This window comes from Thunnus thynnus, chromosome 18, assembly GCF_963924715.1.
Source record: "Thunnus thynnus chromosome 18, fThuThy2.1, whole genome shotgun sequence".
NCBI lineage: Eukaryota > Metazoa > Chordata > Actinopteri > Scombriformes > Scombridae > Thunnus > Thunnus thynnus.
Window position 1 is genome coordinate 6,151,140 of NC_089534.1, and position 24,759 is coordinate 6,175,898.

A 24,759-nucleotide genomic window follows, 5' to 3' on the forward strand; every position below is an offset into this window, starting at 1 on the left:
ATGTATTACTTTCTCGATGAATGGTTTTGTCTATAAAATGTCAGTAAATAGTGAAAAATGCCTGTTTTTAATATCTTAATACCCAAAGTGACGACTTTAAATATCTTCTTTTGTTTGACCAACTGTCCAAAACCCAAAGATATTCAGTTTAATATCATGTATGACACAGAAAAGTTTCAAATTCTCACATTTGAGAAGTTGCAACCAACATTTTTTTGGCAATTATACCAAATTATGCCAAAAAAATTATTATTCAATCATCAAAATAGCTGCCGATTTATTTTCTGTCGATTGACTAATTGATTAATCCACTAATTGTTGCAGCTCTACTATGAAAGTATGAAGCCAAAATGTTACACTATTGTATATTAAGCTACTGTATTATATATATTATTAATACAGTAACATGTAGGCTACATTTTAATGCTGTAGTCATTTTTAATATTAACTGCTGGGTGGTTTAATTTACTATATAAAAATGTAGTGTATTTTATTTGATAATTATAGATTTTTAAAAATACGTCAGATAAATGTGGTGAATAAAAACTGAAATGTGGTGGAATAAAAGTATAAAGTCAGAATTTTACATAAGTACAATAATTACTTGAGTAAATGTCGTTCTGAAAAGCTGAAACATGCTCCTTAGGTTTTCTGTATCTATGATAAAATTATATCTAGTTCAGAAATAGACACTAAATCTTGAAACATGTGCTCATTGAACAGGAGAAAAATCTTTGCAGTGTTTTATTTGTGCAAATTTGACCTCTGGAGTATTTTTGTTCTTCCAAGAAGAAGGATCTTGGCTTAACATTTATGCACTCGATGGTCTTTTAAAGATCAAATCCTGATGTTTTAGCTCTTTAAGATAGAATATAAACACAATCTACCATAATTAAGGGGTTTAAATTATACAATTAACTGACTGTGTTCCCTCTAAAGTAGAAATATGTGTTCATAGTTTCAAATGCACATTTATGATAATAGGAAGAAGATTAAACCAGCAGCAGCAACTGGAAACCAACAGAAAATAGCAGCATGCTGCCCTCTGCTGGAGCTTTGTGATGATACATCCTGTTGTGGTTTTTCTGAAAGGCCACAGTCTAAATAAATCCACTGTGTTAGTAGGACTGAGCTTTTGTAAGATCTCTATGACCTGCTGATGATTCTTGACAAATGTTTGAGGTTACAAGTGCACTATTGCTAAAATTCATATTATTTGCATATAAATTCCACCCGCTTCCATCATTCACAACCACGTCCAAATTAATTTAACAGAAAATCTTTCAGTTAATTATGAGATATAACCTTTTTTGACCTTGTGTTGCCCCACTAAGGCACAATGTCTCCAGATTTTGCAGGGAGCTTTCAGAACCAGACTGTGAACATGTGCACCGACTTTGGTTACAATAGCACAAAGAAAACTTGATTTGTGAGAGTTTATGTAAAATTTGCTTCATCACCACAACTTTAAACTCAAAATACAGCTTGTGTCCAGCTTGATCCAAACTTTTCATGTGTGAAATTAGGTGAAAATTGGATTAAACTTGATGGATGTCAAAACTCTTAAGTGTTTTTGACTTAAGCAAAAATGGCCATGGCCTGCACCACAAGATGAGAACACATCCACTAAATCAGAGTGACACAGCCATGTCATCAATTATAAAGTCTGCGTTCAACCTTCTCAAAAACACAGCAAGTATCAGAGAATGATTGATGTCCAGGTGGGACTTAGGCTACGTTCACATTACAGGCCTTAAGGCTCAGTTAGTTTGATGTGTTACATATCTTCCAAGTTAGGTTGCTGTAGATGTTTCAGTTTCTGATATGCAGATACTCTTTAGACATAAGACAAAGAACGACAACAACAATCCAAGCAATACCAAGAACTTTCCAGCATTTAAAAGTATTCAAAGAGCCATATATGATGTATTAAAGTAGTTTAACACAGTATATACAGTATATATAAAAGGAATGTCAACCATTTTACTATAACTTGAGAAATAAGTAAAAAATACTGCGACAATTTTTTGAATTTTTATTATTAACGTTGATCATCAACCTGTTGCTTAAAAATTGTAATGATGTGTTGATGTGACGCTGTGATGTGAAGAAAAGTCGAAATTCTCAGGAAGATGAGCATGTTTGAGCTTCAGAGATTTAATTGATCAAAATAAGAATCTTATTCTCATAGTTTTCATGAACAATTTACACTTTCACAACCTAAATAAAACCTGCCACAGATGTAGATTCTGACCTTTTAAAGGTAATTTAAGTCTGTACTCTGTACTCAGGCATTAGATAGTACAGGCACACTTAATGAACCTCTCTGTAATTTCTTCTGACAATATCTGACAATATTAATCCATGAGCCAAACTAAACATTGTCAAGAAATTTATATAATTCTCCATTTAGAGGTCACAGTAACATGTAAGTACTGCCAGGAAGATTTGAACCTTATGTTGCCTCTATACATACAAAGTCTAAACCTCCAAATATTTTTCATGTTTTGGATTCATCAGGTACCTTCTTTGACCACAAGAGAGCTGTTCTTGCTAGGTTATGGAGGTATTGATTATTTTCATACTTCATCAGTGCTACATGTATCCCAACAATACAACAGACTCAAGGATCTCCCAATGTAAATAGGGAGTGAAAATGCTTTTAAATATGTGTTGTGCTTGCATCTTACTCCTTGTGTTTTAGGAATAATCTTGCATAGTCTATTGGGAAATACTGGTATGAAAAGATGGAGTTTCATCTCTGTGCATACAGTACAGAGAAAGGCCTAGGACATGTTTAGTCTATATCACAAAGACTGGAGGCGGGAAAAACTGCTATTGTTAGCTGTTTACAGACCAACAACAGCTGGACCTGGTGACCACACAGAGCATCTCAGAAATCCTGCCCTTATCGTACATTTGTTTCCAGAACAAAAATAAGATTAAAGCAGCTTAGATTAAATCAATATTTTTCATGATAATAATGTCTGAGTGGTCAGTGTGTAATGTGTTGGTTGTGTCTTGTAGTGATGAACCTACAGAAAATCTTTACAGAGCTTTATAGTGAGTTTCAATTCATTGTTTAGCTGTTTTGGTTTAGCTCTCTGGATGGTGAAACTTGACTCGCAGTGATCTGTTCTCAGTAGTGAAGCCTGCTAGAGGGCAAAGCATGTGCAAAAAAGAAACTATCATGCAGACTAAATGCCCTCCTTAGTTTCCACAACTATGCACTCAAAATTAAATCATTTACCTCCATGCATCTGTGCGTGTGAAGTGTTAGCAGGACTGAGAGGATCCAGCCAATACATAAGTACCAGTTTTCAACACATGTAATGCAGTTTTATCAGACAGAAAACATCAGAAGTCAACATTTAAGTCCATACAACATTGATAGGTAAACTGTTCTTTCTGGTCATTTATACAAGCAAGCTTCACAGTTAACTTAGTGAACAGAAAACCTAATGCTAAACTGCTAGCGTCCTGTACGTGAGCTTTGCTAACGTTAACTAGCAAGGTAATGCTTAGTTAGCACATAGCTGTTTCTAAAGGCCTGATCATTAGTTTGATGTTCCAAAATTATTTTAAAACCATGAAATAAAAGTGACTTGTTTCTTAGGAGAAAGGTTTTATGTTTTCAGCTGTTATCCAGCAGTAGGTTGCTGTATCATGGAGTGATAGAATAGTAAGGAGACCTGAGGTTATGGCTCTAACTCTGGTTTACTTTAGTTACTGTTGTAAGTACATAAAATGCACCTTGTAACTCTTTTTTATAAAGCACTACAGACACAGTATACTTTCTTTATATTGGATTAATATTGATTTTAGTTTTTAAACTAGTAAGTTAGTGCAATATTGCTTAGAGTAGCTATTCAAACAGAAGTTAGCAGTGAGCTGTTTCCGAAGCTATTTACATAAAATCGGCATTAAAGACCCCCTACTCCGATTGGCTGGGGGTGTGGCCCCACTTCACCCCCGGCCGTACCTACCCATGCTACCCAATGAATAATGCAAGTTCCCTTACGGGAGGATGTTTCAGAACGGTAAGATTTTGTCTAAATTTCCTCATAAAGTAAAAGTCATTTTTTCAAACGTAGCCAGAGGTCGCTAGCTTAGAGTTAGCACGGATATATTCCTTTAGCTGAGTAACAGAAAGAAACCATGTTTAAAATTTCATCCAAAGATTGAAGATGAAAATCCTGCAGCATTCTGAGTCTCATTAAGCAGATGGTTGGCTTTAAAATGTGCCAAACACACAAACAACCACTTGCCGATAGCAGAGGGAAGATTGTCTCCAAAAATTATAAATATAAATATTTCAGCCATTCCTGATGTTCCATCCACTGGAAGGCTGAAAAGACTTTTCAGCTGCTGAACAACCAGCAATACTTCCAGTGTCCTGTTTTGCTTGTCATCCGGCTGAAATGCAAACTCCAACTACAGACGTTACGTAAGCATTCAACGTATCGCTGAGCAGCGGTGGCCTCGTGCTAAAGCTTCCTGCAGATTTGATTTGACTTTCTGGTGTGACAAATGCTGCCTCACTCTTGAGACACGAATTTCAAAATTTCAAATAACTTCAAAAGAGCAAGGAGATAAAACTGAGTAATTTTACAGCACAGGAGGTTCCATCATCACATCAATCCATCCCAAACATCAGTGTTACTGTTTTCCACAATTCCAGCCCTTTACAACTGAACCTCCACGACTAAAAATAACGGTAAGCTGCCCCTTCAAGTATGTTCAAGTATATTAGTGTAAGTGTAATGTTTTGCTGTAACTTTATGTTGAACCAGACTAGTGAAAGAGATTTATACTAGATTTTATGGAAGAAAACGTTGTTTACTTGTGATGGTTTTAGAAGCTAAATTATTTAAAGGCAATAATAGTTATAAATGGCACATACTTACATTTTTGTCCCTAAAAGCTGAAAGATTATTAATGCATTTATCAACCAGTTGGATGAAAATAATCCCTTAATTGTTATGATGTATTCCAGTCTGTCAGAGGAGGTTTTTTTGAGCTTTACAGATTAAATTAATCAGAAGTCGTCATGAAGAGTTTTCAACTCTCTGAGCTTAAATTTATTAGAATACCTAATCTCTCGTATCATATAAATAAGTTAATGGAACCTCCCACAGTTACATGACTTTTTAAAAGTTATCTTAATACTCTGTACTACTTTTTTATCAAACAAATGAAATATATATATTTAATTACAGACAACTTTACTATTGGTAGAGGTGAATTTAGAAAAATGATGCTAGAAAAATGATGTCATGCATTTGTTATATAGATTACTGTTTAGGTGGTAATCAAATGCCAAACTAGCAGATAAACAACTGTTTAGAAGGCTCCAAAAGGCTTTCCTATTACATTCTGAAATTAATGTTTGTTGCCTGGTAATAATGAATGAAAAATGGAAAAATTACCTTAGAGTCCAATGGTTTGACATTCAGACACCACTTAGAAAAACATTTTAATGGTAATAATAATCACATTTGTGCTGAAGGTTCAGAAAGCAGATTTATTGTCTGTGAGATTGTTCCAGCTCTTCATTAAAGCTACACAGTGAATATACTAATATTAAAACATGATACTCCATCAAATGGAAATATTCTAGATGTTCAGCATTTTAAACACATTTCCTTGAAATTCAGCCTGATATATTGGGTATCTTTGGAAATGTAAAAATGAATACAAATTTCTGTGGGTTTCAATAATGTTAGGGCAAATCAACATGACTTGAGAGATGGAGAAACTGATCAGCCTTAATTTATTATAATATATAAAGACTATATCACATATTAGTCTCAATACAGCGAATGAAACTGCATACAAACAAACAAAAAGTAATAAAGAAATGTAGATTCTGTTATAAATCCTGCTGGATAATAGCACATTTGTCATGACATACAACCTTTTTCATGTTGTCTTCAAGCATATCTGTGTGAATCTTCAGCCTGATTCATTTTGTGGTTCATGAAGTCTTCTCCGAAGTCAATGATGTGTCTCAGCGCTCTCAGGATCAGTGTGTCGGTGTCATCGTTGAGGTCGATTTCTTCAGAGTAGTTTTTCACGGGGAAGATGCAGTTCATTGGGATACCCACGTTCACACTGAACTGCTCCATCTACATTTAAAAAAATCACAACATCTCAGAGGTAAAAGAAAAAAGCCCAGAGGCTTTTGTGCTCACTGCACCGATCAAATCAGTTGGACCAATATTGACCTTGTTAAGCAGAGATGGTACTGGCCAGACATAATCAATCCATCATTTCAAAGAATATGGCTGGTGATTAATGATCTACTAAGTATTGTGTGTGCATCCAAAGCCTGATATATCTTATTCCTCTCTGTTGTAGACCTCCGTTGTTGTCCAGAAACTGTTAAAATTGTTTACTGAAGTTATAGTACAAAGTCAAGAGGTTGTGTATTCCTGCACATGCTCAGTGGCGTCTGCCATTCAAGGAACGTCTTTCCTGAGAGTTAAAAAAATCTGCAGGTTCAATTCACATCAGTTTTATATATATTGCCAAATCACAACAGAAGTTATCTCAGCAATTTTCACATAGAGCTGTGGCCTGTTTCAGAAAGCGGGTTTAATGAAAACTTTGAGTTTTCGTCAACAACAAACAACGTTTCTCTCTGTCTCCTCCCTCGTACAGAGCCAGACACGCTGTTTCATTTCCTCATTCATTCAGTCCGTATCTAACAAGCCCCCAGGAACAGCACTGGGCTGTAAAGCCAATTTGACATAGTGGCCAAACTGTGTAATTACAACGTCACGTGACGCTATTGGGCCCAAAAAGACTGTTTCCCATAGACTTACATTGTGAAAGAGACGTCCGTAAATCAGTGAATAAATTTTTTTTGAGAATCACAACCACCGTGAAATGACTCACCACACCATCAGAATTTGATCCATTCGGTCCGCATTGCGAAAGCCTAAAAGAGCTGCATGATTGAATTGTATATCCCTATTTAAGTTAGCCAGAGAGCTAAACAGGAAGTAGCCAGCTTGGCCGGTGAAAGTCACTAATGCCCTTGCTCTATGGGCCCAATGATACCAGAAGATCTGGGTTATTTTATACACAGAAGTTGGAACTTTTTTGGCTTCATGCGCCACTGAGCAATTTTCATAGGAATGAACGGGGCCCCGCCTTCGATGCTGTATCCAGTTCTCTTTATACATCCATGGCATCAAACCGCATTCATTAGCGGAGATTTACTATCTGTCAGAATCTAAATCCTGGTTGGATATTAGCTTAGTTACTCAGGACTTTCTAAAGTTACCGCTTTTATGTGCATCAGTCATTTCTTTGAACAGCATTTTTTTCACTCACATTTACACAGCATGAATTCAGCCTCAGCTCAGAATGAAACTGAAACTCTGCATGTCCTTCCGTTATAACACTGTGACTCTGTGCACAAGACAGGTGTCAGTTTGTTAGAGCAGCTCCTGACCTGAAATCTTTATTGCACATAATGTGTAATCTCAGTTTAAATTTAAACAATTGGTATGAAGCTTTAGATACGTGGATGTCATGATGTGATCGGTCGCACTGATGGAACATAATTCCTACAATATTGGAGATTATATGTTAATATGCTTATTTAGCAGGATTGTGGTGCAGTTGCAGAATTTAGTTTGAAAGTGAGATTTTTAAATAGGGAGCATAATCTGAACGTGTTTTAACAGCATTTCAGTGACAATGTTTAAATTTACTGCATTTGTTGAAGTAGCTGAGATAAAGCCACTGAACGCTGTGGGGCCGAGATACAAATAGATGTCTAAAAATTACAAACTACAGTTGCCATTGTCTTCATACTGAAGGAACATGTCACCCAGTGCAGCGGTTTGGCTCATTAATGTGTTTTTAACAGTTTCTTGACAACAACAGAAAAATAAGTTATATCAGGCTTTGGATACACACACAATACTTGTTAGTGGATCAATTCATTGTTGGTTTGGTTCCAATCATGAGATTTGTTGACAGTAAGAAAAATATAGAAAATTGCCAGATATATACTTTAAAGTTAAGACAGTTTGCTGTGAAACCAGAGGTGCTGACGATGTCATTTTTGTTTAGCTAACAGTACCAAAATATTTTTTTAAATTGAATTTAATGTACCTCCTCCTTCACATCGGCGGACCTGTAGATTGTCCTTAAATCTTCTTTGATCTCAGGACAGGTCTGATCAATTTTGGTGAGAATGGCCACTTGAGGAATCCCTGCCAAGACAACAGACGGAAAACTAATGAGTCCTATAACTGAGATAAATAAACATAAACTGACTACAGCTGCTGTTCTCTGTGATGAAGGAAATTACAAACAAACATACAGGTGAGTATTTAAAAATGTTGGTTACCACTTTAAGACAATGTTTTTCAAGTATCATCTTACATGTAGAAATATTAATTAGTGCTCTCACCTAGCCGACTGGCTGCTATCCTGATTTCCCGAATCTTCCGCAGAGTTTCGTCTCTCATGTTACGTGCTGTGTTGGCAGGAATGACACAAACCAGGACGTGCACTTTATCGTTGGGATTTACTTCTTCATTGTAGAATTGGTTGCCTTCTGACAACTTAGATTCAGGATTGAACTGGAAAACAAAGTTAAATCCACCTAAATGATGACAGCTGCAATATGTGTAATCAAATATAAGAAATATATACAGTATCAGTCAAAAGTGTGTGCAAACTTTTGACTCTCCAGTGTTTGCAGTAACTATACCGCATAATCCTTCTTCACATGTCCCATCAAGGCCAGTTTGACGTCGTCCACAAGCACACCTTTTACTGGGCTTAAGCCCATGATGTCATTGAAGACAAAGGGGTAAAAGGTGTTCGGGGTTTCCTTTTCCATCTTGTAGGCTGTGTACTGTCAACCACAAATGGAGAAAAGAGTAGTTATTGTGATCAGTAAAGAGCAAGAATAGACACATCAATACCCAGCTACCATAAAGTAAACAGTATTAGATTAATTAGGTTTTTCCACACGCTGTCGGATTAATCAATTTAGTTGTTAGTTCACATTTTTAGGGTTTAAAGGACCAATGTGTAAGATTTAGGGGATCTACTGAAATGGAATATAATATTCATAAGTATGTTTAGCCTTTTATATCTACATAGGGAGCAGGTCCTTTTCCACCGTACAGTAGCCAAAAAACAGACAAATGGTGTGGTGGCACTGTTCAGTTTGGAGATTCAGACCTGAGTAACATGAACTTTAAATGGCTCAATCTGAAGTTTGGAAGAGTAAGTCTGCTCTCAACAAAAATGTCAGCACTCATCATTTGTTCAAGAACCTAAAATATTTTTCCTGACAAGTGGCCTCCAGTGGACATAGGTCTCCAGATGGTCCACTGCTTGTGCTCAGCTGCAAGTTCTTTACCACTGTTAAGTCGGGGTGGATGGATGGACGTGTGAAGCTGTGCTTTACAGACTTACTTCCTTTAATAGTCAAAGCTGGTTTCTTTTTCTCTTTAACTGAGAAGTAGAAGCTGTTTTAGTTGCCTAAACATATCCAGAGCTTCACCACAGAGGCAGAAGAAGAAGAATAACTTTGTGTGTCAGCAGATGATATGTTGGATTTTATGCTTCTATAACAGTTTAGGACGTTCAGTTTATAAACAGGAAGTCAGTGGGTTTCTGTTACTGCTGCAGCAGTTAAAGCTTCCTGTAGATTTGGGGCCTTTAACACTTTATTCGCAGCAGCATTTTCACTGCTGCGCATTTTTATTGACTCATCTTTCTGAGTAATAGTTGCATTGTTGGATTGTTCTATTGTTGTCTTGCATATGATGCAAACTTTGATTTCCCTGTTCAGTGTGCTGACTTTAATAATGATTAAATAATAGTATTACAAATACATCTTACTATTGACATTAATACTATTACTATCAGTTCTGTAATAAGGAGCCAAGAGGCTTAATAAAGTTTCATAAAGGTTTGTGATGTTTTTATATGACATACTACATTTGGGATGTTTTCTTACTTTATCAACACAATCAAACTTGCTTCATACCATTTTGGTGAAACAGTCATGAGACTCGTTATCCACCAAGGCCATTGCGCACATCTTGCCTCGTAAGACACTTTGAACAGAGTTGATGAAGCTGGACTTTCCAGCTCCAACTGGTCCATAAAGAAGAATCCTGAGCTGCCGACCTTCGATGTGAGGTTTGTAGTTCTTCACATACTGCAGAGCGCTCTTTTTGTTACTGCTCAGAGAAGGAAACATCACATTAGAGTAGAGACTAAAGTACAATTTTACAGAGTTAATTTGTGCAGTTTGTGCTGTGAAGGTAGAGACTCACTCACCCCCAGTTTATTTCTCTCCATGGTGTGTCGAGGACTGACAAATACGGGACACACATTCACATAAGACAAAAGATTATGAAGAAATACCTTTATCATGCAGCAATGAGCTGAATTGTAAAAAGTTAAAAAATAGTCTTACATGGAGGCGGCTGATTTGGTTTACAATTTTTTGCTCCCATAGCTGGAGAGTAAAGAGTCACACAAAAAGTTTTAAACTCATCATTGAAGAAAGTATTAAGGTTCTGCTGTAAAGCTACACTTTGGTGGAAAAAGTAAATTAATAATAATTAATAATATTACTAAAATGCTGCAACAGCAAATTAGGGTTTTCTGTACATAATTCAAATATATTTTAGTGTAATTTTCAGTGCAAATATAAAAAGCCACATTATTAAAAAACTTAGAATGTAGTTGCAGGTTCAAAGTTGATTCAAACCATCGACAGGTATAGTACAAATTAATGAACTTGGTCAGTGTACAAAATGTGATCAGTTTTATGAACCGTCATACTGAGTGACACTGAATAAAACACATCAAAATTGTTCATTATAAGAAAAACGATTAATTAAGGAAAATAAATGACCAAAACCAGGCTTTAAATGAATTAAACTAAAGTAAATTACACTAAACAGACCCAAAATCTCAAATTATAAAGCACATACATGTTGTCATGTTGCTGTTACAATGATCATATTTTGTTTAGTTTTTCATCAATAAGCTGAAAAACTATATTGATATTTAAAACAAACAAAACAGTTTAACAATCACAGGAAACAATAATTAACCACACATTTGAGGATAAATGTGATTGAAACTTTCTACCTGTGTTGTTGTTGTTGTCCTGCTGGAACAAAGTGAAAGACTGAGCCTTGGATTAGGTGTAGTAATTTATAGTCTCCTGTAATGTCAGCACAGTAATTAACATATTAAATTATCCTCCCACTCCTATTGTACTTGTATTTTGTAGACTCACATGACAGAAGACACGTTCACCTCGTTCTCTTCAGACCACAAGCTGCATTTTCATTTTCATCAAGATGTTTTGTCTTTTGTCTGAACTGATCTGTTGCAGATCTTAACATGCTCACAACTTCACAAACAGTGGGATACATTTTTGATAAAACTGAAAGAGGCAGCAACATTGATTTTAATTGTTATCACCACTAAACTTCATGCTAACCTAACATATTGTTAGCATGCTAGTTAGTTTGTCTTCTTAAGCGCATGATGCAAAACAATTTTAAAAGCAAATAATACATTTATTGACCAGAGCACTCACATAAGTACGTAGCACTAGCAGAGTGCTAATTATTTTTTGAATTTATGAATTAGTGTAGAAACAGCTGTTTGCAGCTTACAGCTCTCTCTCTCTCTCTCTCTTGTTGACTGTCCCTTCACTTCCCTGTTGTTTCCCTTCTGTCTGTGGATTGCTACAACGGGGGGAAAAATTGAATTAGGCCTGAAAGTTCTATTTACAACCTTGAAAAGCAAGCAGGTTAAGAAACTGAACTAAGTGATGTGAACTCTGTCTGTCTATCTATCAATCTCCTCTGATCAGTTTCAGGACTATGGACAGCGCAGCCCAAGCAAATAGCCTAAAAATATACTGGCAAAGTAATTCTTTTGCACACCAAACCAGCAGAAATTCTTACAAAATAAACCAGCAAAATTCTTTCTTACCTTTCCTCAGCTTAAACAAAGGGGTCAAAAAATACAGCTGAGGGGACTAAGCCCCCTTAAGCCCCCTTGTGGCACCAGGCCCAGTTAGCTGGTTAGCATGTATTAGCTAGTGATATTATAGACAAAAGTGAATATAGAATAAAATATATCTTTATTCTCCACCAGGGTGGAACATTGTCTTCAGCTCACCAAAACATGAAGATGCACTACACATGATTCTTGAGAAAGAGACAATGAACCAGTCAGTGTAACAAACACAGAGACAAGATCACATTACACATTCAAAACAGTTCATGTTTGTGGCTTAAATCTCATCAGTCACTTTGCAGAGTTAAGATTTGGGATGAAGGACTTCTTAAATACAGTCTTAATTGCCAGAAGTGCTCTATATCACCTCCCAGAGCTCAAAGGCAATGCTTAAAGCTTGTAGGCTCAGAGTATGTGGGTGCACGTTGAGTCTTCCCAGTTGAGTCTTCCCAGTGTTGTGGGTTCAGTTCAACTAAACAGCAGTTATTGAGAAGGAGCTGACGGCACTCTTTCACTTACACACAAACTCATATTGAAAACTTATATGTTCCCCATTTGTTAACCTAGGTCAAGGGATGTAAGTCAAGAAAAGTTCTCACAACAAAGGAGTATCTAATTAATAGCTAATGGTAAAACTAGCGGAACCAGTAATACAGTGATCGGTGTTGGACCACTGAGTGGACCATGACATTCAGATGAAGCTGCCTATCAAGCCAGTGGGGCTGGGCACACACTTTAGTCTGAGCAGGTGCAATGTAGATACCCATGTACATAGGTGTATTTATTCCTACTATGGACCCCTCATGAGTTGTGTCCTTAATAAAGTTTGAATTGAATTGAATGTCCCGCCTGTGTTGATGCAGTGGGTGTGCCACCGATGGCTTGGCAAGACAATGAAGGGTTGTCCAGAACTTTTGCTGCAAAAGTTTTTATACAACATAATAAATGTGGGATGTTTTCTTACTTAATCAACAAAATCAAACTTCCTTCGATCATTCATCAGAGATAGAGTGTTGGCAGCAATTACATAAACCAGAACATGCACTTTGTTGTTGGCATTTGGGGATTTGGTGTAGTAACAATCTTCCTTTGACAACTTCAATTCAGGATTGAACTAGAAAACAAAGTCAAATCTAACTAAAAGATCACAGTTACTAGAATTATAATATATACACTTATAATAGAAAACAAACTTAATAACTGTTTTCAAATGATTAACTAAATATTGTCAGTTTAAAAATGCAGTAACTACCGTGTAGCCGTCTTTTACATGTCCCTTAAGAATCCGTCTGACATTTTTCACATGGACTCCTCTGCTTCTCCTGTTGGCAAGTTGCTACCACGATGACAATGTTGATTACGTAACGTAACAATGGCGTATAGGCATAGCTGCTGCTATTTCACAGTGTGTTTTCAGTGAAAGTTAATTGTAATATTTTGGGTGCCTAAAAAAGTCTTGTTCACCGTTTGGTTGTAATAAAAGACTCACTAATGAGTTGGATGTTCAGTTTTTCCAGTGCATCTTGTTTTAACGGTTTTTGGCCTGTTTTTCACTAACGAACATTATCATGATCATTATCAGTATCGGTCCAGGTGTCATCGGATAATTCGCAATTCATTTGTAATTCAAAACCCAAAAAACGGTAAATCTGTTATTTGTTTCAAAACAAAAAACAAAATCAAACCCAGACGTTTTTTGGTTTTTGCCAATTCATTTTATCGTCATTCCTTTTTGGATTGAATATTGCACAGGTCTGCGGACATTCAGCCAATTTGTTTTTGCGTTTGAAACCAAAAACGGAAGTCACAGGGTTTTTTCCTTTTTTCATTTTAAACCTAAAACAAAAAATGAAATCACGTGATCTATTCATTTTTTGTTTCCCTTTTTTGTTTTTGTACAATAGCGGAAGCGACTGCATTAGCCTACCCATGATCCTCAGCGATCGTTGCTATGGTGAGGACACCAGCGACAGCCTTTACAGTCAGTATAACCATGGATGTATAATAAGAGCTCTTATAATACATCCATGAGTATAACACTATGTAGTACTGCAGATTATTGGTTATGATCATATTTTCTTTTGTTGTTTTGTTCAACCATTGTTTACAAGCACAAGGATCACAATTTACCATAAATTTGACAACATAGATGATTGAAACTTCATACCTGTGGTGTTCTTGAACAAAGTGAAAGAATCTTGAGCCTTCTGACTGGTCGGAGAAATGTCTACAATAAAAGAGTAAAGTAAAAATACTAATATGTAATTTAAAAACAGTATGAAATTATTCTACTTCTCCTGTTTTTGATTTCACTTTGATTAAAAATCTGAGATGTGACTGAAGTACACGTCTCTTCAGACCACAAACCACACAACACAGTTTAATTTTCACTACTGTAATGTCTCTACTCTGAACTTTCTATTTGAAGGTGTGATTTACACATTATACACAGAAAAGTGTGTTGGGTTTTTTTAACCACGTTTTTTTTAAACCATGTAACTTGGCAACTTGACAAGTTCATTTCCCTTGAATTTAGGGAACTGAATGTCCCAACGAAAGCTAAAATGAGTGGATATTAGACTTTAAATACATTGGGTGGAAACAAATGTGACTTTATTTCCCTGACCATCCTATTATAGTCCTCAAAGACCTTAATGAAGGGGTTCTCAACCTTTTGTATCTTAAGGCCCACTTCTGATTGTTAAAAAAATCTGAGGACCACTTCCCCAAATAACCGAGAAAGAAAACATGACAGAACAAGAAAAGGAGAAAAAATAAACTGGGCTGTATGTGTTATGCCACTGTAAATTGCAATACCCTTGGTGAAAAACATGGGTGACCTACACTCAAATGCAGTGCCTGAATGTAGTCGATGTGGTGTAAGCCTGATATTACAAATAATGTTTGATTTCAAGAATAAAATCAGAAGACCAGTGACGTTTTCAATGCAGACATGTTTTATTTGTTAACAAAGAAAAACTGTGATCATTTTATTATCCAGAGGCTCCTCAGCTGGTCTGGATCAGTGACATTCAGATGTTTTTAATTTTGAAAACACACAGAAGTTCAGTTTGAGTTTTATTCCAAGATCATAAATCAGCAACTGAAAATAAATATGATCCTGACCTCTGTAAACTTTTATTTTCTTTTTATGGATTTATCAGCAAGGTAATGAAATGTATATGGATGTAAATTTGACGTAATAAAGAAATACAAAGAAATGTGAAATTGTCAGACCAACAACCCAAAACTCAAAGAAATTCAATTTACAATGATATAAAACAAAGAACAGCAGAAAATATTCACATTTAAGAGGCTGGTAACAGCAAATGTTTGTCATTTTAGCTTGAAAAGTAACTCAAATGATTGATGATCAGAATAGTTGCTGATTAATTTGCTGTCGATTGACAAATTAATTAATGAAGTGACCATTTCAGCTCAAACTGGCAACACCAAAATTTTGACTTAAAATTATTTCCATAGTTGGTTGTCAACATTTATTAAACCTTACTGATGAATAAACTACCTTTGCTAGCTTGTTAGTTAGTGTTAGTAATTTGCTTGTGTGTTATTTAGCTGGCTGGCCAATAAAAATATTACTGTGTCAAAATTTACTCCATATATTTGTTTTTTTCTGAATGAATACAGTACTGAAAGAAAGCTTATATTTCCCACTTTTGTAGCCCGTGTTACTTCTTTTTCTGTTTCTTTTTCAGGAGCTGTAGACCTGCTAAAAGGTAACAGTACTGAAAAATGCCATCAAACCCAGCAAGACATCACTGAAGAGACGTCTTTACCCGGCGTCTAAATGACATTCGGATTTGGTTGAAAATCAAAGTTGAAAAGACATCTTTTTCAGGCCACTTCTATGAATTAAAAACAATACTAGATAATGAATAAACATTAAATTATTATATATTAATAGGTGCAAAACAAATAATTATGTGTTATATTTGTGTGTTTTTAAGCTTAATGTGGATTTCCAAAGCTGTTCAACTCTCTCTCTCTCTCTCTCTCTCTCTCTCTCTCTCTCTATATATATATATATGTATGTGTATATATACACATTCCGATGCGGCACTAGAGCAAATTGATAGGATGGGCATTTGATTTTCGTGAGGGAGTACACTGCATATTGAACACAACTTTGGACGGAGCGGACACCCGGTCTTCCCGCCGGTTAATAATGAACAAATTTTGCCTTTGAAAATGAAATGATCTATTTGCATATAGAGCGGTGAAGTGAGAGCTGATCACAAGTGGTCACTCAGGACGCATGTGGAGATGCATGGAGACGTTAATGCCAGGTGTATGCCACTTGTGATCAGATCACCCGAGATGGATGTTAATACCGGATGTAAACAGGGCCTTTGTTGCTAGACTTTCCCTATGCAAGAAACAGTGCATCCACTTGGCGTCTGGCGCCCTCTCTTGGATCAGTTTGACAACACCACAATGTATTCCATTGATGCAGCACCATCTGTGCAAACACCTATACAGTATTTCCACTCAAGACCTTTTTTGGTGAGGAAATCATTAAGGCAGCGTATTACATTATCTGCCGTTGTTCTCATGGGAAGCTCTTTGCAAAACACTAGCTCCTCGTGAAGATTATCATGAAGGAACTGAGGAAACTATCATAACTCTCATTAATTTGCATTGTGGAAATGGAATGGATGAAATGGAAACAAATGTTAGCAGCAGCTCGGCTAACAGCCCTTCCAGGAAGTCCAGTGCTTGCAGAACATCGTCAGAGAAACACCTATTTTTTTTAGGTGAAACAGCTTTAATTAGTATTTTTACTGTTCAGGTAGGCCACCACTGTGATGTTGTCTGACCTCACCATCATATGCTTTCCATTCAGCTCTGGGGCAAAGTGGAGAAACATCTTCTGAACTGCTGTGAGCTCCAGCAGGTTGATGTGGTGGGCTGAGCTTAGAAGCCAACACTTAAGTTCATATAACAGGTACACTGTTTTTGTGGTCATTGATACAAGCAAGCTTCACAGTTAACTTAAACCTAATGCTAAACTGCAAGCCACATGTACGTGAGCTTTGCGAATGTTAACTAACAAAGTTATGCTCAATTAGTACATGTAACTGTATGGCTGTTTCTGAAGGCCTGATCATTAGATTGATGTGCCAAAATTATTTTAAAACTGTGCAATAAAAGTAACTTCTTTCTTAGGAGAATCTTGTAACTCTTTTTTTAAGGGTACTATAGACATAGTGCACTTTATTTATATTAGATTAATATTGATTTTAGTTTTAAATTAGTAAGTCAGTGCAATATTGCTTTCCAAAAGCTGTCACTAGCTTAGAGTTTGTCTCCAAAAATTAATTTGAGCCATTCCTGATGTAAATTCTGATCCTCTGGAAGGCTGACAAGCACAGCAGGACACTGGAAGTACTGCTGAAAAACCAGCAACACTTCCAGTGTCCTCACCACCCAGCGGTGGTGGCCTCCTGCTAAAGCTTCCAGCAGATTTGATTTGACTTTCTGGTGTCACAAGTACCGCCTCAACACTGCTTGCTCTTGGATGGAAATCATCCCTAAATTGTAATTCATTGATTCATTGATGTATTCCAGTTTGTAACTCTGAGGCAGAGGAGGGTGTTTGAGCTTTATAGATTGAATTAATTCGAAGTTGTCATGAAGAGTTTTTAACTAATTTCTGATACCATATAGATAATGCATACAAACAAGCAAAAAGTAATAAAAATAATGTAGTTTGTTTTAATGTATAAATCCTGCTGGATAATAGCACATTTGTCATGACATACAACCTTTTTTATGTTGTCTTCAAGCATATCCGTGTGAACCTTCCGCCTGATTCATTTTGTGGTTCATGAAGTCTTCTCCGAAGTTGATGATGTGTTTCAGCGCGCTCAGGATCAGTGAGTCGGTGTCATCGTTAAGGTCGATTTCTTCAGAGTAGTTTTTCACGGGGAAGATGCAGTTCATTGGGATTCCCACATTCACACTGAACTGCTCTATCTACGTATAAAAAAATCACATCTCAGATGCAAAAAAAAAAGCCCCGAAGCTTTTGTGCTCACTGCACCAATCAAATCAGTTGGACTGATATTGACCTTGTTAAGCAGAGAGGGTATTGGCCAGACATAATCAATCCATCATTTCAAGGAATATAGCTGGCGATTGATGATTTACCAACAAGTATTGTGTGTGCTTTCCCACACATACTCAGTCTTGTTTGCCATACAAGCAACTACTCTTCAGAGACAAACTACAGTTGCCATTGGCTTCATAATAAAGGAACATGACACCCAGTGCAGCGGTTTGGCTCATTGACGTGTTTTTAATAGTTTCTGGACAACAACAGAGGTCAACGGCACAGAAGAATAATATATATCAGGCTTTGGATACTCACACAATACTTGTTAGTAGATCAATTTATTGCTGGTTTGGTTCCAAACATGAGATTTGTTGACAATAAGAAAAATATAGAAAATCGCCAGACATGTACTTTTAAAATTAAGGCAGTTTACTGTGAAACTGAAGGTGTTGACAATGTCATTTTTGTTTAGCTAACAGTACCAAAATATTTTTTTAAATTGAATTTAATGTACCTCCTCCTTCACGATGGCGGACTTGTAGACTATCTTTAAATCTTCTTTGATCTCAGGACAGGTCTGATCAATTTTGGTGAGAATGGCCACTTGAGGAATCCCTGCCAAGACAACAGATGGAAAACTAATGAGTCCCATAACTGACATAAGTTTAAACTGACTACAGCTGCTGTTCTCTGTGATGAAGGAAATTACAAACAAACATACAGGTGAGTGTTTAAAAATTCTGGTACCACATTCAGATGATGTTTTTCATCTTACATGTAGAAATATTGATTAGTGCTCTCACCTAGTCGACTGGCTGCTGTCCTGATTTCCCGAATCTTCTGCAGAGTTTTGTCTGTCATTAGACGTGCTGTGTCGGCAGGAATGACACAAACCAGGACATCCACTGTATCGTTGGGATTTACTGTTGTGTTGTAGAATTGGTCGCCTTCTGACAATTTAGATTCAGGATTGAACTGGAAAACAAAGTTAAATCCACCTAAATAATGGCAGCTGCAATATGTTTAATCAAATATAATAAACATATACAGTATCAGTCAAAAGTTTGGACACGCTTTCCCATTCACTTGAATGAGACAGTGTGTCCAAACTTCTAACTGGTTCTCTAATTCAAAATAATCTTGTTAATTATACTGATGAATGTCTCCAGTGTTTGCAGTGACTATACCTTGTAATTCTCCTTCACATGTCCCTTCAAAGCCAGTTTGACATCGTCCACAAGGACACCTTTGCCTTCGGTTAGGCCCATGATGTCATTGAAGACAAAAGGGTGAAAGGTGTTCGGGGTTTCCTTTTCGATCTTGTAGGTTGTGTACTGTCAACCACAAATGGAGAAAAGAGCAGTTATTGTGATCACTAGAGAGTAAGAATAGACACATCAATACCCAGCTACCATAAAGTAAATAGTATTAGATTAGTTCAGTGTGTCGGATTAATCGGTTTAATTTTATTAGTTCACATTTTTAGGGTTTAAAGGACCAGTGTGTAAGATTTAGGGGATCTACTGAAATGGAATATAATATTGATAAGTATGTTTTCATTAGTTTATAATCACGTGAAATTAAAAATCGTTGTACTTTTGTTACGTTAGAATGAACCCTTTATATCTACATAGGGAGTGGGTCCCCTTCCACGGTGCCCACCATGTTACACTGCCATGTTTTTACAGTAGAAAAGTTGAAAGGGTGAGGTTGAGGGAAGAGGTATTCAGTTGGTTGCAATCTGCAACCTCACCACTAGATGCCACTAAAACCTAAACAAGGGTCCTTTAAACTCTCTACACTTCGTTCAGTTACCACAGAATGAGGAATCATAAATTGACTTCACAAGTATTTTTGTGATCTTACGGGTGTTTACTGACTGCCTGGTATTAGAACCTCTTTTCCCGGGGAGAAACCAACATTTAAATCCAGTATTTCTACAGTGGTGTACAGTGCAGACGACAACAGTTGGGCCATATTTGTAGATCTGTTTCTGAAAAGCTGGGCACAGTTCCTGGTCAGACAGTTAACAGCTGTGCAATCTCAAAAATACCTTGTATGATGCAAACTGCTGCCAGAAGACAAGTAAAATAATGTTCTGAGGCCACATGTGGACTTATGGGATATGGGGTTTGTTAACGGTTGTCAAACACAGAAAAATTGAATAAGCAATATTGAATCCTTTTGTTTTTTAAAATACCTTCCTTGTCTGTCTGTTAACAAAACAAACAAAAAAAGAAACAAAACAACAAAAAAACAAAAAAGGGGGAGATATGACAGGCTTGGATACTGCACACATTTATGCATATATATGTGCATGTGTGTGTGTGTATGCACACATCAGAGTATATGCTACTTACAGGAAGTAGCCAGATAACATCATCAGTAATATAGTCGCCAGTCTGTTTGAAGAGGTGGACAAGCTGATAAATAAACTTCTGATCCTAACCAAAGTCCACTTTTTCTCAAGCATATCTTTCATATTCCTTATTTTGTTACTTTCTCCAATTTTACTTTTCCATCTCATATAAAATCACATATTTACCATCACAAAATAGTCCCGTTTGCTTTCACACCACAAACAAAGCGTGCCAAAGCCCAACTGGAACCAGACCCACCTTTTCAGGTGGTCTTGGTCTAATTGGTCTGCACCAGAGTTTGATTGACAGCTCTCGCTACAGCTTAAACAAACCGAACAGGAAAACACCACAAGGTTCATGTCAACAGGTTAAATGTGAAAGCACCCTGAAGGTCATGAGAAGGTCTGCTCCCTGTAAAATCCTGGGTCACTTGTTTGTATGTAATCATTGTCAAAATTATGCAGAGAAAGAAAAAATATCAAACATAAATAAGAACACAGAAGTCAGAGTTTCCATTGATGAGGGAAAGCTGCGAATGCCTCTATTCTGTTGGTGGCACTGTTCAGTTTGGAGATTCAGACCTGAGTAACAAGCTTTAAATGGCTCAATCTGAAGCATGGAAGAGTAAGTCTGATCTCAACAAGAAATGACAGCACTCATCATTTGTTCAAGAACCTAAAATATTTTTCCTGACAAGTGGCCTCCAGTGGACATAGGTCTCCAGACGGTCCACTGCTTGTGCTCAGCTGCAAGTTCTTTACCACTGATAAGTCGGGTGGATGGATGGACGTATGAAGCTGTGCTTTACAGACCTACTCTTTCCGACATTCTCTTTCTTTTTAACTGAAGCTGTTTTAGTTGCCTACACTTAACCAGACCACAGAGGCAGAAGAATAATTTCCTGTATGTCAGCAGATGATATGTATGATTTATGCTTTTATAACACTTTAGGATGTTCAGTTCATAAACAGGAAGTCAGTGGGTTCCTGTAGCTGCTGCAGCAGTCAAAGCTTATCTATAAAAATGTGCAGCATTTTCACTGCTGCACATTTTTATAGACTCATCTTTCTGAGTAATAGTTGCATTGTTGGATTGTTCTATTGTTGTCTTGCATATGATAGAAAGTTTAATTTCCCTGTTACAAATACATCTTATTATTGTTATTAATACTATTATTATCAGTGCTATAATACGGAGCCAAGAGGCTCAATCAAGTTTCATAAAGGTTTGCAAAGTTTTTATAAGACATACTACCAGTGGGATGTTTTCTTACTTTATCAACACAATCAAGCTTGCTTCATACCGTGTTGGTGAAACAGCCAGCAGAGGTGTTATCCACCAAGGCCAGTGCACACATCCTGCCTCGAAAGACACTTTTAACAGAGTTGATGAAACTGGACTTTCCAGCTCCAACTGGTCCATGAAGAAGAATCCTGAGCTGCCGACCTTCGATGTGAGGTTTGTAGTTCTTCACATACTGCAGAGCGCTCTTTTTGTTACTGCTCAGAGAAGGAAACATCACATTAGAGTTTAAACTTAAGTGCAGTTTTACAGAGTTAATTTGTGCAGTTTGTGCTGTGAAGGTGGAGACACACTCACTTCCAGTTTATTTCTCTCCATGGTGTGTCGAGAACTGACAAATATAGGACACACATTCACGTAAGAAAAAAGATTATGAAGAAATACCTTCATCATGCAGCAATGAGCAATTTTCTTTGAATTTAAAAATTAAAAAATAGTCTTACATGGAGACGGCGTAGGTGATTTAGAGCCTTTTGATCCCATAGCTGGAGAGTAAACAGTCACACAAAAAGTTTTAAACTCATCATTGAAGAAAATATTTAGGTTTAGCTGTAAAGCTACACTTTGGTGGAAAAAAATAATTAATAATAATTACTTGTAATAACATTACTAATATGCTACAACAGCAAATTAGATCTTTCTGTACCTAAATCAAAAATGTTTTAGTGTCATTTTGAGTGCAAATATAAAAAGTCACATTATTAAAAAACTTAGAATGTAGCTGCAGGTTCAAAGTTGATTAAAACCATCAAAAATCATAGTACAAATTAATAAACTTAATCAGTGTACAAAATGTGATCAGTTTTATTAACTGTCATACTGAGTGCCACTGAATAAAACACATCGAAATCATTCCTCATCAGAAAAATGATTAACTAAAGAAAAGAAATGACCAAAAACCAGACTTTAAATGAATCAAACTAAAGTAAATTACACTAAATAGACTCAAAATGTCAAAATTATAAAGCTTTTTCAAATACACTTAATTTTGTCCTGTTATTCTTACAATGATCATATTTTGTTTAGTTTTTCTATTCACCAATAAGCACAATATTGATATTTAAAACAAACATAAAACAGTTTAACAAAGAAAACTTTTCACAGGAAACAATAATTTAATCACACATTTGAGGATAAATGTGATTGAAACTTTCTACCTGTGTTGTTGTTGTTGTCCTGCTGGAACAAAGTCAAAGACTGAATGTGAGCCTTGGACTAAGTGTGGTAATTTATAGTCTCCTGTAACGTCAGTACAGTAATTAACATATTAAATGATCCTCCCACTCCTATTGTACTTGTATTTTGTAGACTCACATGACAGAAGACGCGTTCACCTCGTTCTCTTCAGACCACAAACTGCACATTCAGTTTCATTTTCATCAGGATGTTTTTTCTCTGTGTCTGAACTGATCTGTTGCAGATCGAAACAACATCACAGATAGTGGGACACATTTTCAGTAAAACTGAAAGAGGAAGCAACATTGATTTTAATTGTTATCATCACTAAACTTCATGCTAGCTTAACATATTGTCAGCCTGCTAGTTAGTTTGTCTTCTTAAATGCATGATGCAATCCACTTTCAAAATCAGTTAGGATTTTAAAACTTCTGCAGTCTGAGCCCGGTTTAAGATGAGGTAGCTGAGGGTGGTTATGTGACTGTTGATTGGTGGGATGAGTAGCATGCTGGTGGTGATAACACCATGCTGGCTAGTTTGATATGACGTTAGCTGCAGGCCTGGTGCCAGGATGAAGTGATGAGTTTTTCATCAAAACAATTAATTTATTTAACCTGTAATAGCCTCAGAAAGGCTAAATAACAACATAAGGCTACTGTTTCAAAATCAAAGAATACATCTATTAATCAGAGCACTCACACAAGAAAATAGAGGCATGCTGCCCTCTGCTGGAGCTCTGTGATGATACATCCTGCTGTGGCTCTGTTGAGGAAATCCAGTCAAACCAAAGTTCACTGTCATAAGTCAGAAAAAATCTTGCAATTAGGAGATATAAACTAGCACTAGCATAAAAACATATCAACCAAAGTAGTTTATCCCATTGTTGGGCCTCAGCCATGTGGTCAGACAAAGGCAGGCCTACTTTCTAAAATTTGGAAACGTGACCACAAGGCTGCCTTTTCCCTTTAATCCCTGTAACGAAGGAAGAGTGATAAAAGGCTGCTCATACAGACTACAACTCCCAGCCTGCCCTGCAGTTAGCACCTTGGTGCAAGATCTGGGATAGCCCAAACTCTCGTCTCTCATTGGCAGAGATGCTCAAACACCACAGTCCTTGAAACGCAGCCATGACATCACCTCAGCTATAAGTGCCAGCCGCACAGATACACCCATTGCCTTTCCATTTTAGCCGTGCCGCAGGAAGCTCTGCTCCCGAGTCCTTTGCTCTGCTAAGCTCCGAGGAGCATCGATGCTCGCTGCTTGTTTAGTTGTGTTCACCACGCTAAGCTGATTTGTGTTGTCCCACTCAGGACTGTTGTGTATTGTGGCACCACAAGCGAGACAGCAGGTTGGTTTGTTGGTCAACAGTCAAGACAACGTGCGTTATAGACTACTGTCCATACATGCTCTTTTCTATGTGAGAAAGCAACTACAGCTTTCTCCCCACAGCTGCAGAACTCAGCCGTGAGCTGGCGTTTTTCTCTTTTCTCTCTCCTGTTACTAAACCTGTTTACACGCACACACGCACATAAACACTCGCACCCATTCACACATCTGGTGGGCAGATAATGTGGGACGCTCTGCCCTTCGCCATATTACCACCAGACGTGTATTTGTTAGCGCACACCCTGAAATGGGTGATTGCAGAGTCTCCAACCTCCAGTCGGCACCGCCATCTTAGCTATTGTCTCTAACCAAAACACCGCGGTCATCTGCCATTTTGATTCTTGTGTGACGTGACTTCCTCCCTTAGTCATGTCTGCCATCTTCACTCTCACGTGACGTCCACCATCTTGTCTCTTTCTCTCTCTCACA

General features: G+C 37.0%; 1 protein-coding gene across 6 annotated transcripts; it reads right to left on the minus strand.

Moving 5' to 3' along the window:
* Window positions 1-5,510: 5,510 nt before the first annotated feature.
* Window positions 5,511-23,451, minus strand: LOC137169364 (interferon-induced protein 44-like). Of its 6 annotated transcripts, none has more exons than XM_067572488.1 (9): window positions 14,198-17,810; window positions 11,146-11,753; window positions 10,463-10,504; window positions 10,324-10,357; window positions 10,028-10,223; window positions 8,735-8,881; window positions 8,432-8,603; window positions 8,131-8,231; window positions 5,511-6,128 (listed from the first exon to the last, which is right to left on the minus strand). In XM_067572488.1, exons 3-9 carry the CDS (start codon window positions 10,500-10,502, stop codon window positions 5,934-5,936), a joined length of 885 nt encoding a protein of 294 aa, XP_067428589.1. In that variant the 5' UTR covers window positions 10,503-10,504; window positions 11,146-11,753; window positions 14,198-17,810; the 3' UTR covers window positions 5,511-5,933. The 6 variants fall into 6 exon arrangements, with proteins under 6 accessions (XP_067428589.1, XP_067428592.1, XP_067428590.1 ...); XM_067572485.1 differs by lacking the exons at window positions 8,131-8,231; window positions 8,432-8,603; window positions 8,735-8,881; ... (3 more) ...; window positions 11,146-11,753; window positions 14,198-17,810 and adding exons at window positions 17,817-18,027; window positions 18,621-18,721; window positions 18,910-19,081; ... (3 more) ...; window positions 22,212-22,253; window positions 22,926-23,151 and having other exon boundaries at window positions 6,051-6,128; XM_067572491.1 differs by lacking the exons at window positions 8,735-8,881; window positions 10,028-10,223; window positions 10,324-10,357; ... (1 more) ...; window positions 11,146-11,753; window positions 14,198-17,810 and adding exons at window positions 19,294-19,440; window positions 21,770-21,965; window positions 22,066-22,099; window positions 22,212-22,253; window positions 22,926-23,451.
* Window positions 23,452-24,759: the final 1,308 nt, after the last annotated feature.

What these genes read in the sequence shown, in the direction of transcription:
- LOC137169364 (XM_067572491.1), bottom strand. Translation starts at nt 22,251, where the DNA reads ATGGGATCAAAAGGCTCTAAATCACCTACGCCGTCTCCAT. An exon ending in CTGGCTGTTTCACCAACACG is followed by an intron (nt 19,441 to 21,769) that starts GTATGAAGCAAG and finishes TGTGGTTGACAG; the next exon opens with TACACAACCTACAAGATCGA. An exon ending in GATAGCAGCCAGTCGGCTAG is followed by an intron (nt 8,232 to 8,431) that starts GTGAGAGCACTA and finishes TTGTCTTGGCAG; the next exon opens with GGATTCCTCAAGTGGCCATT.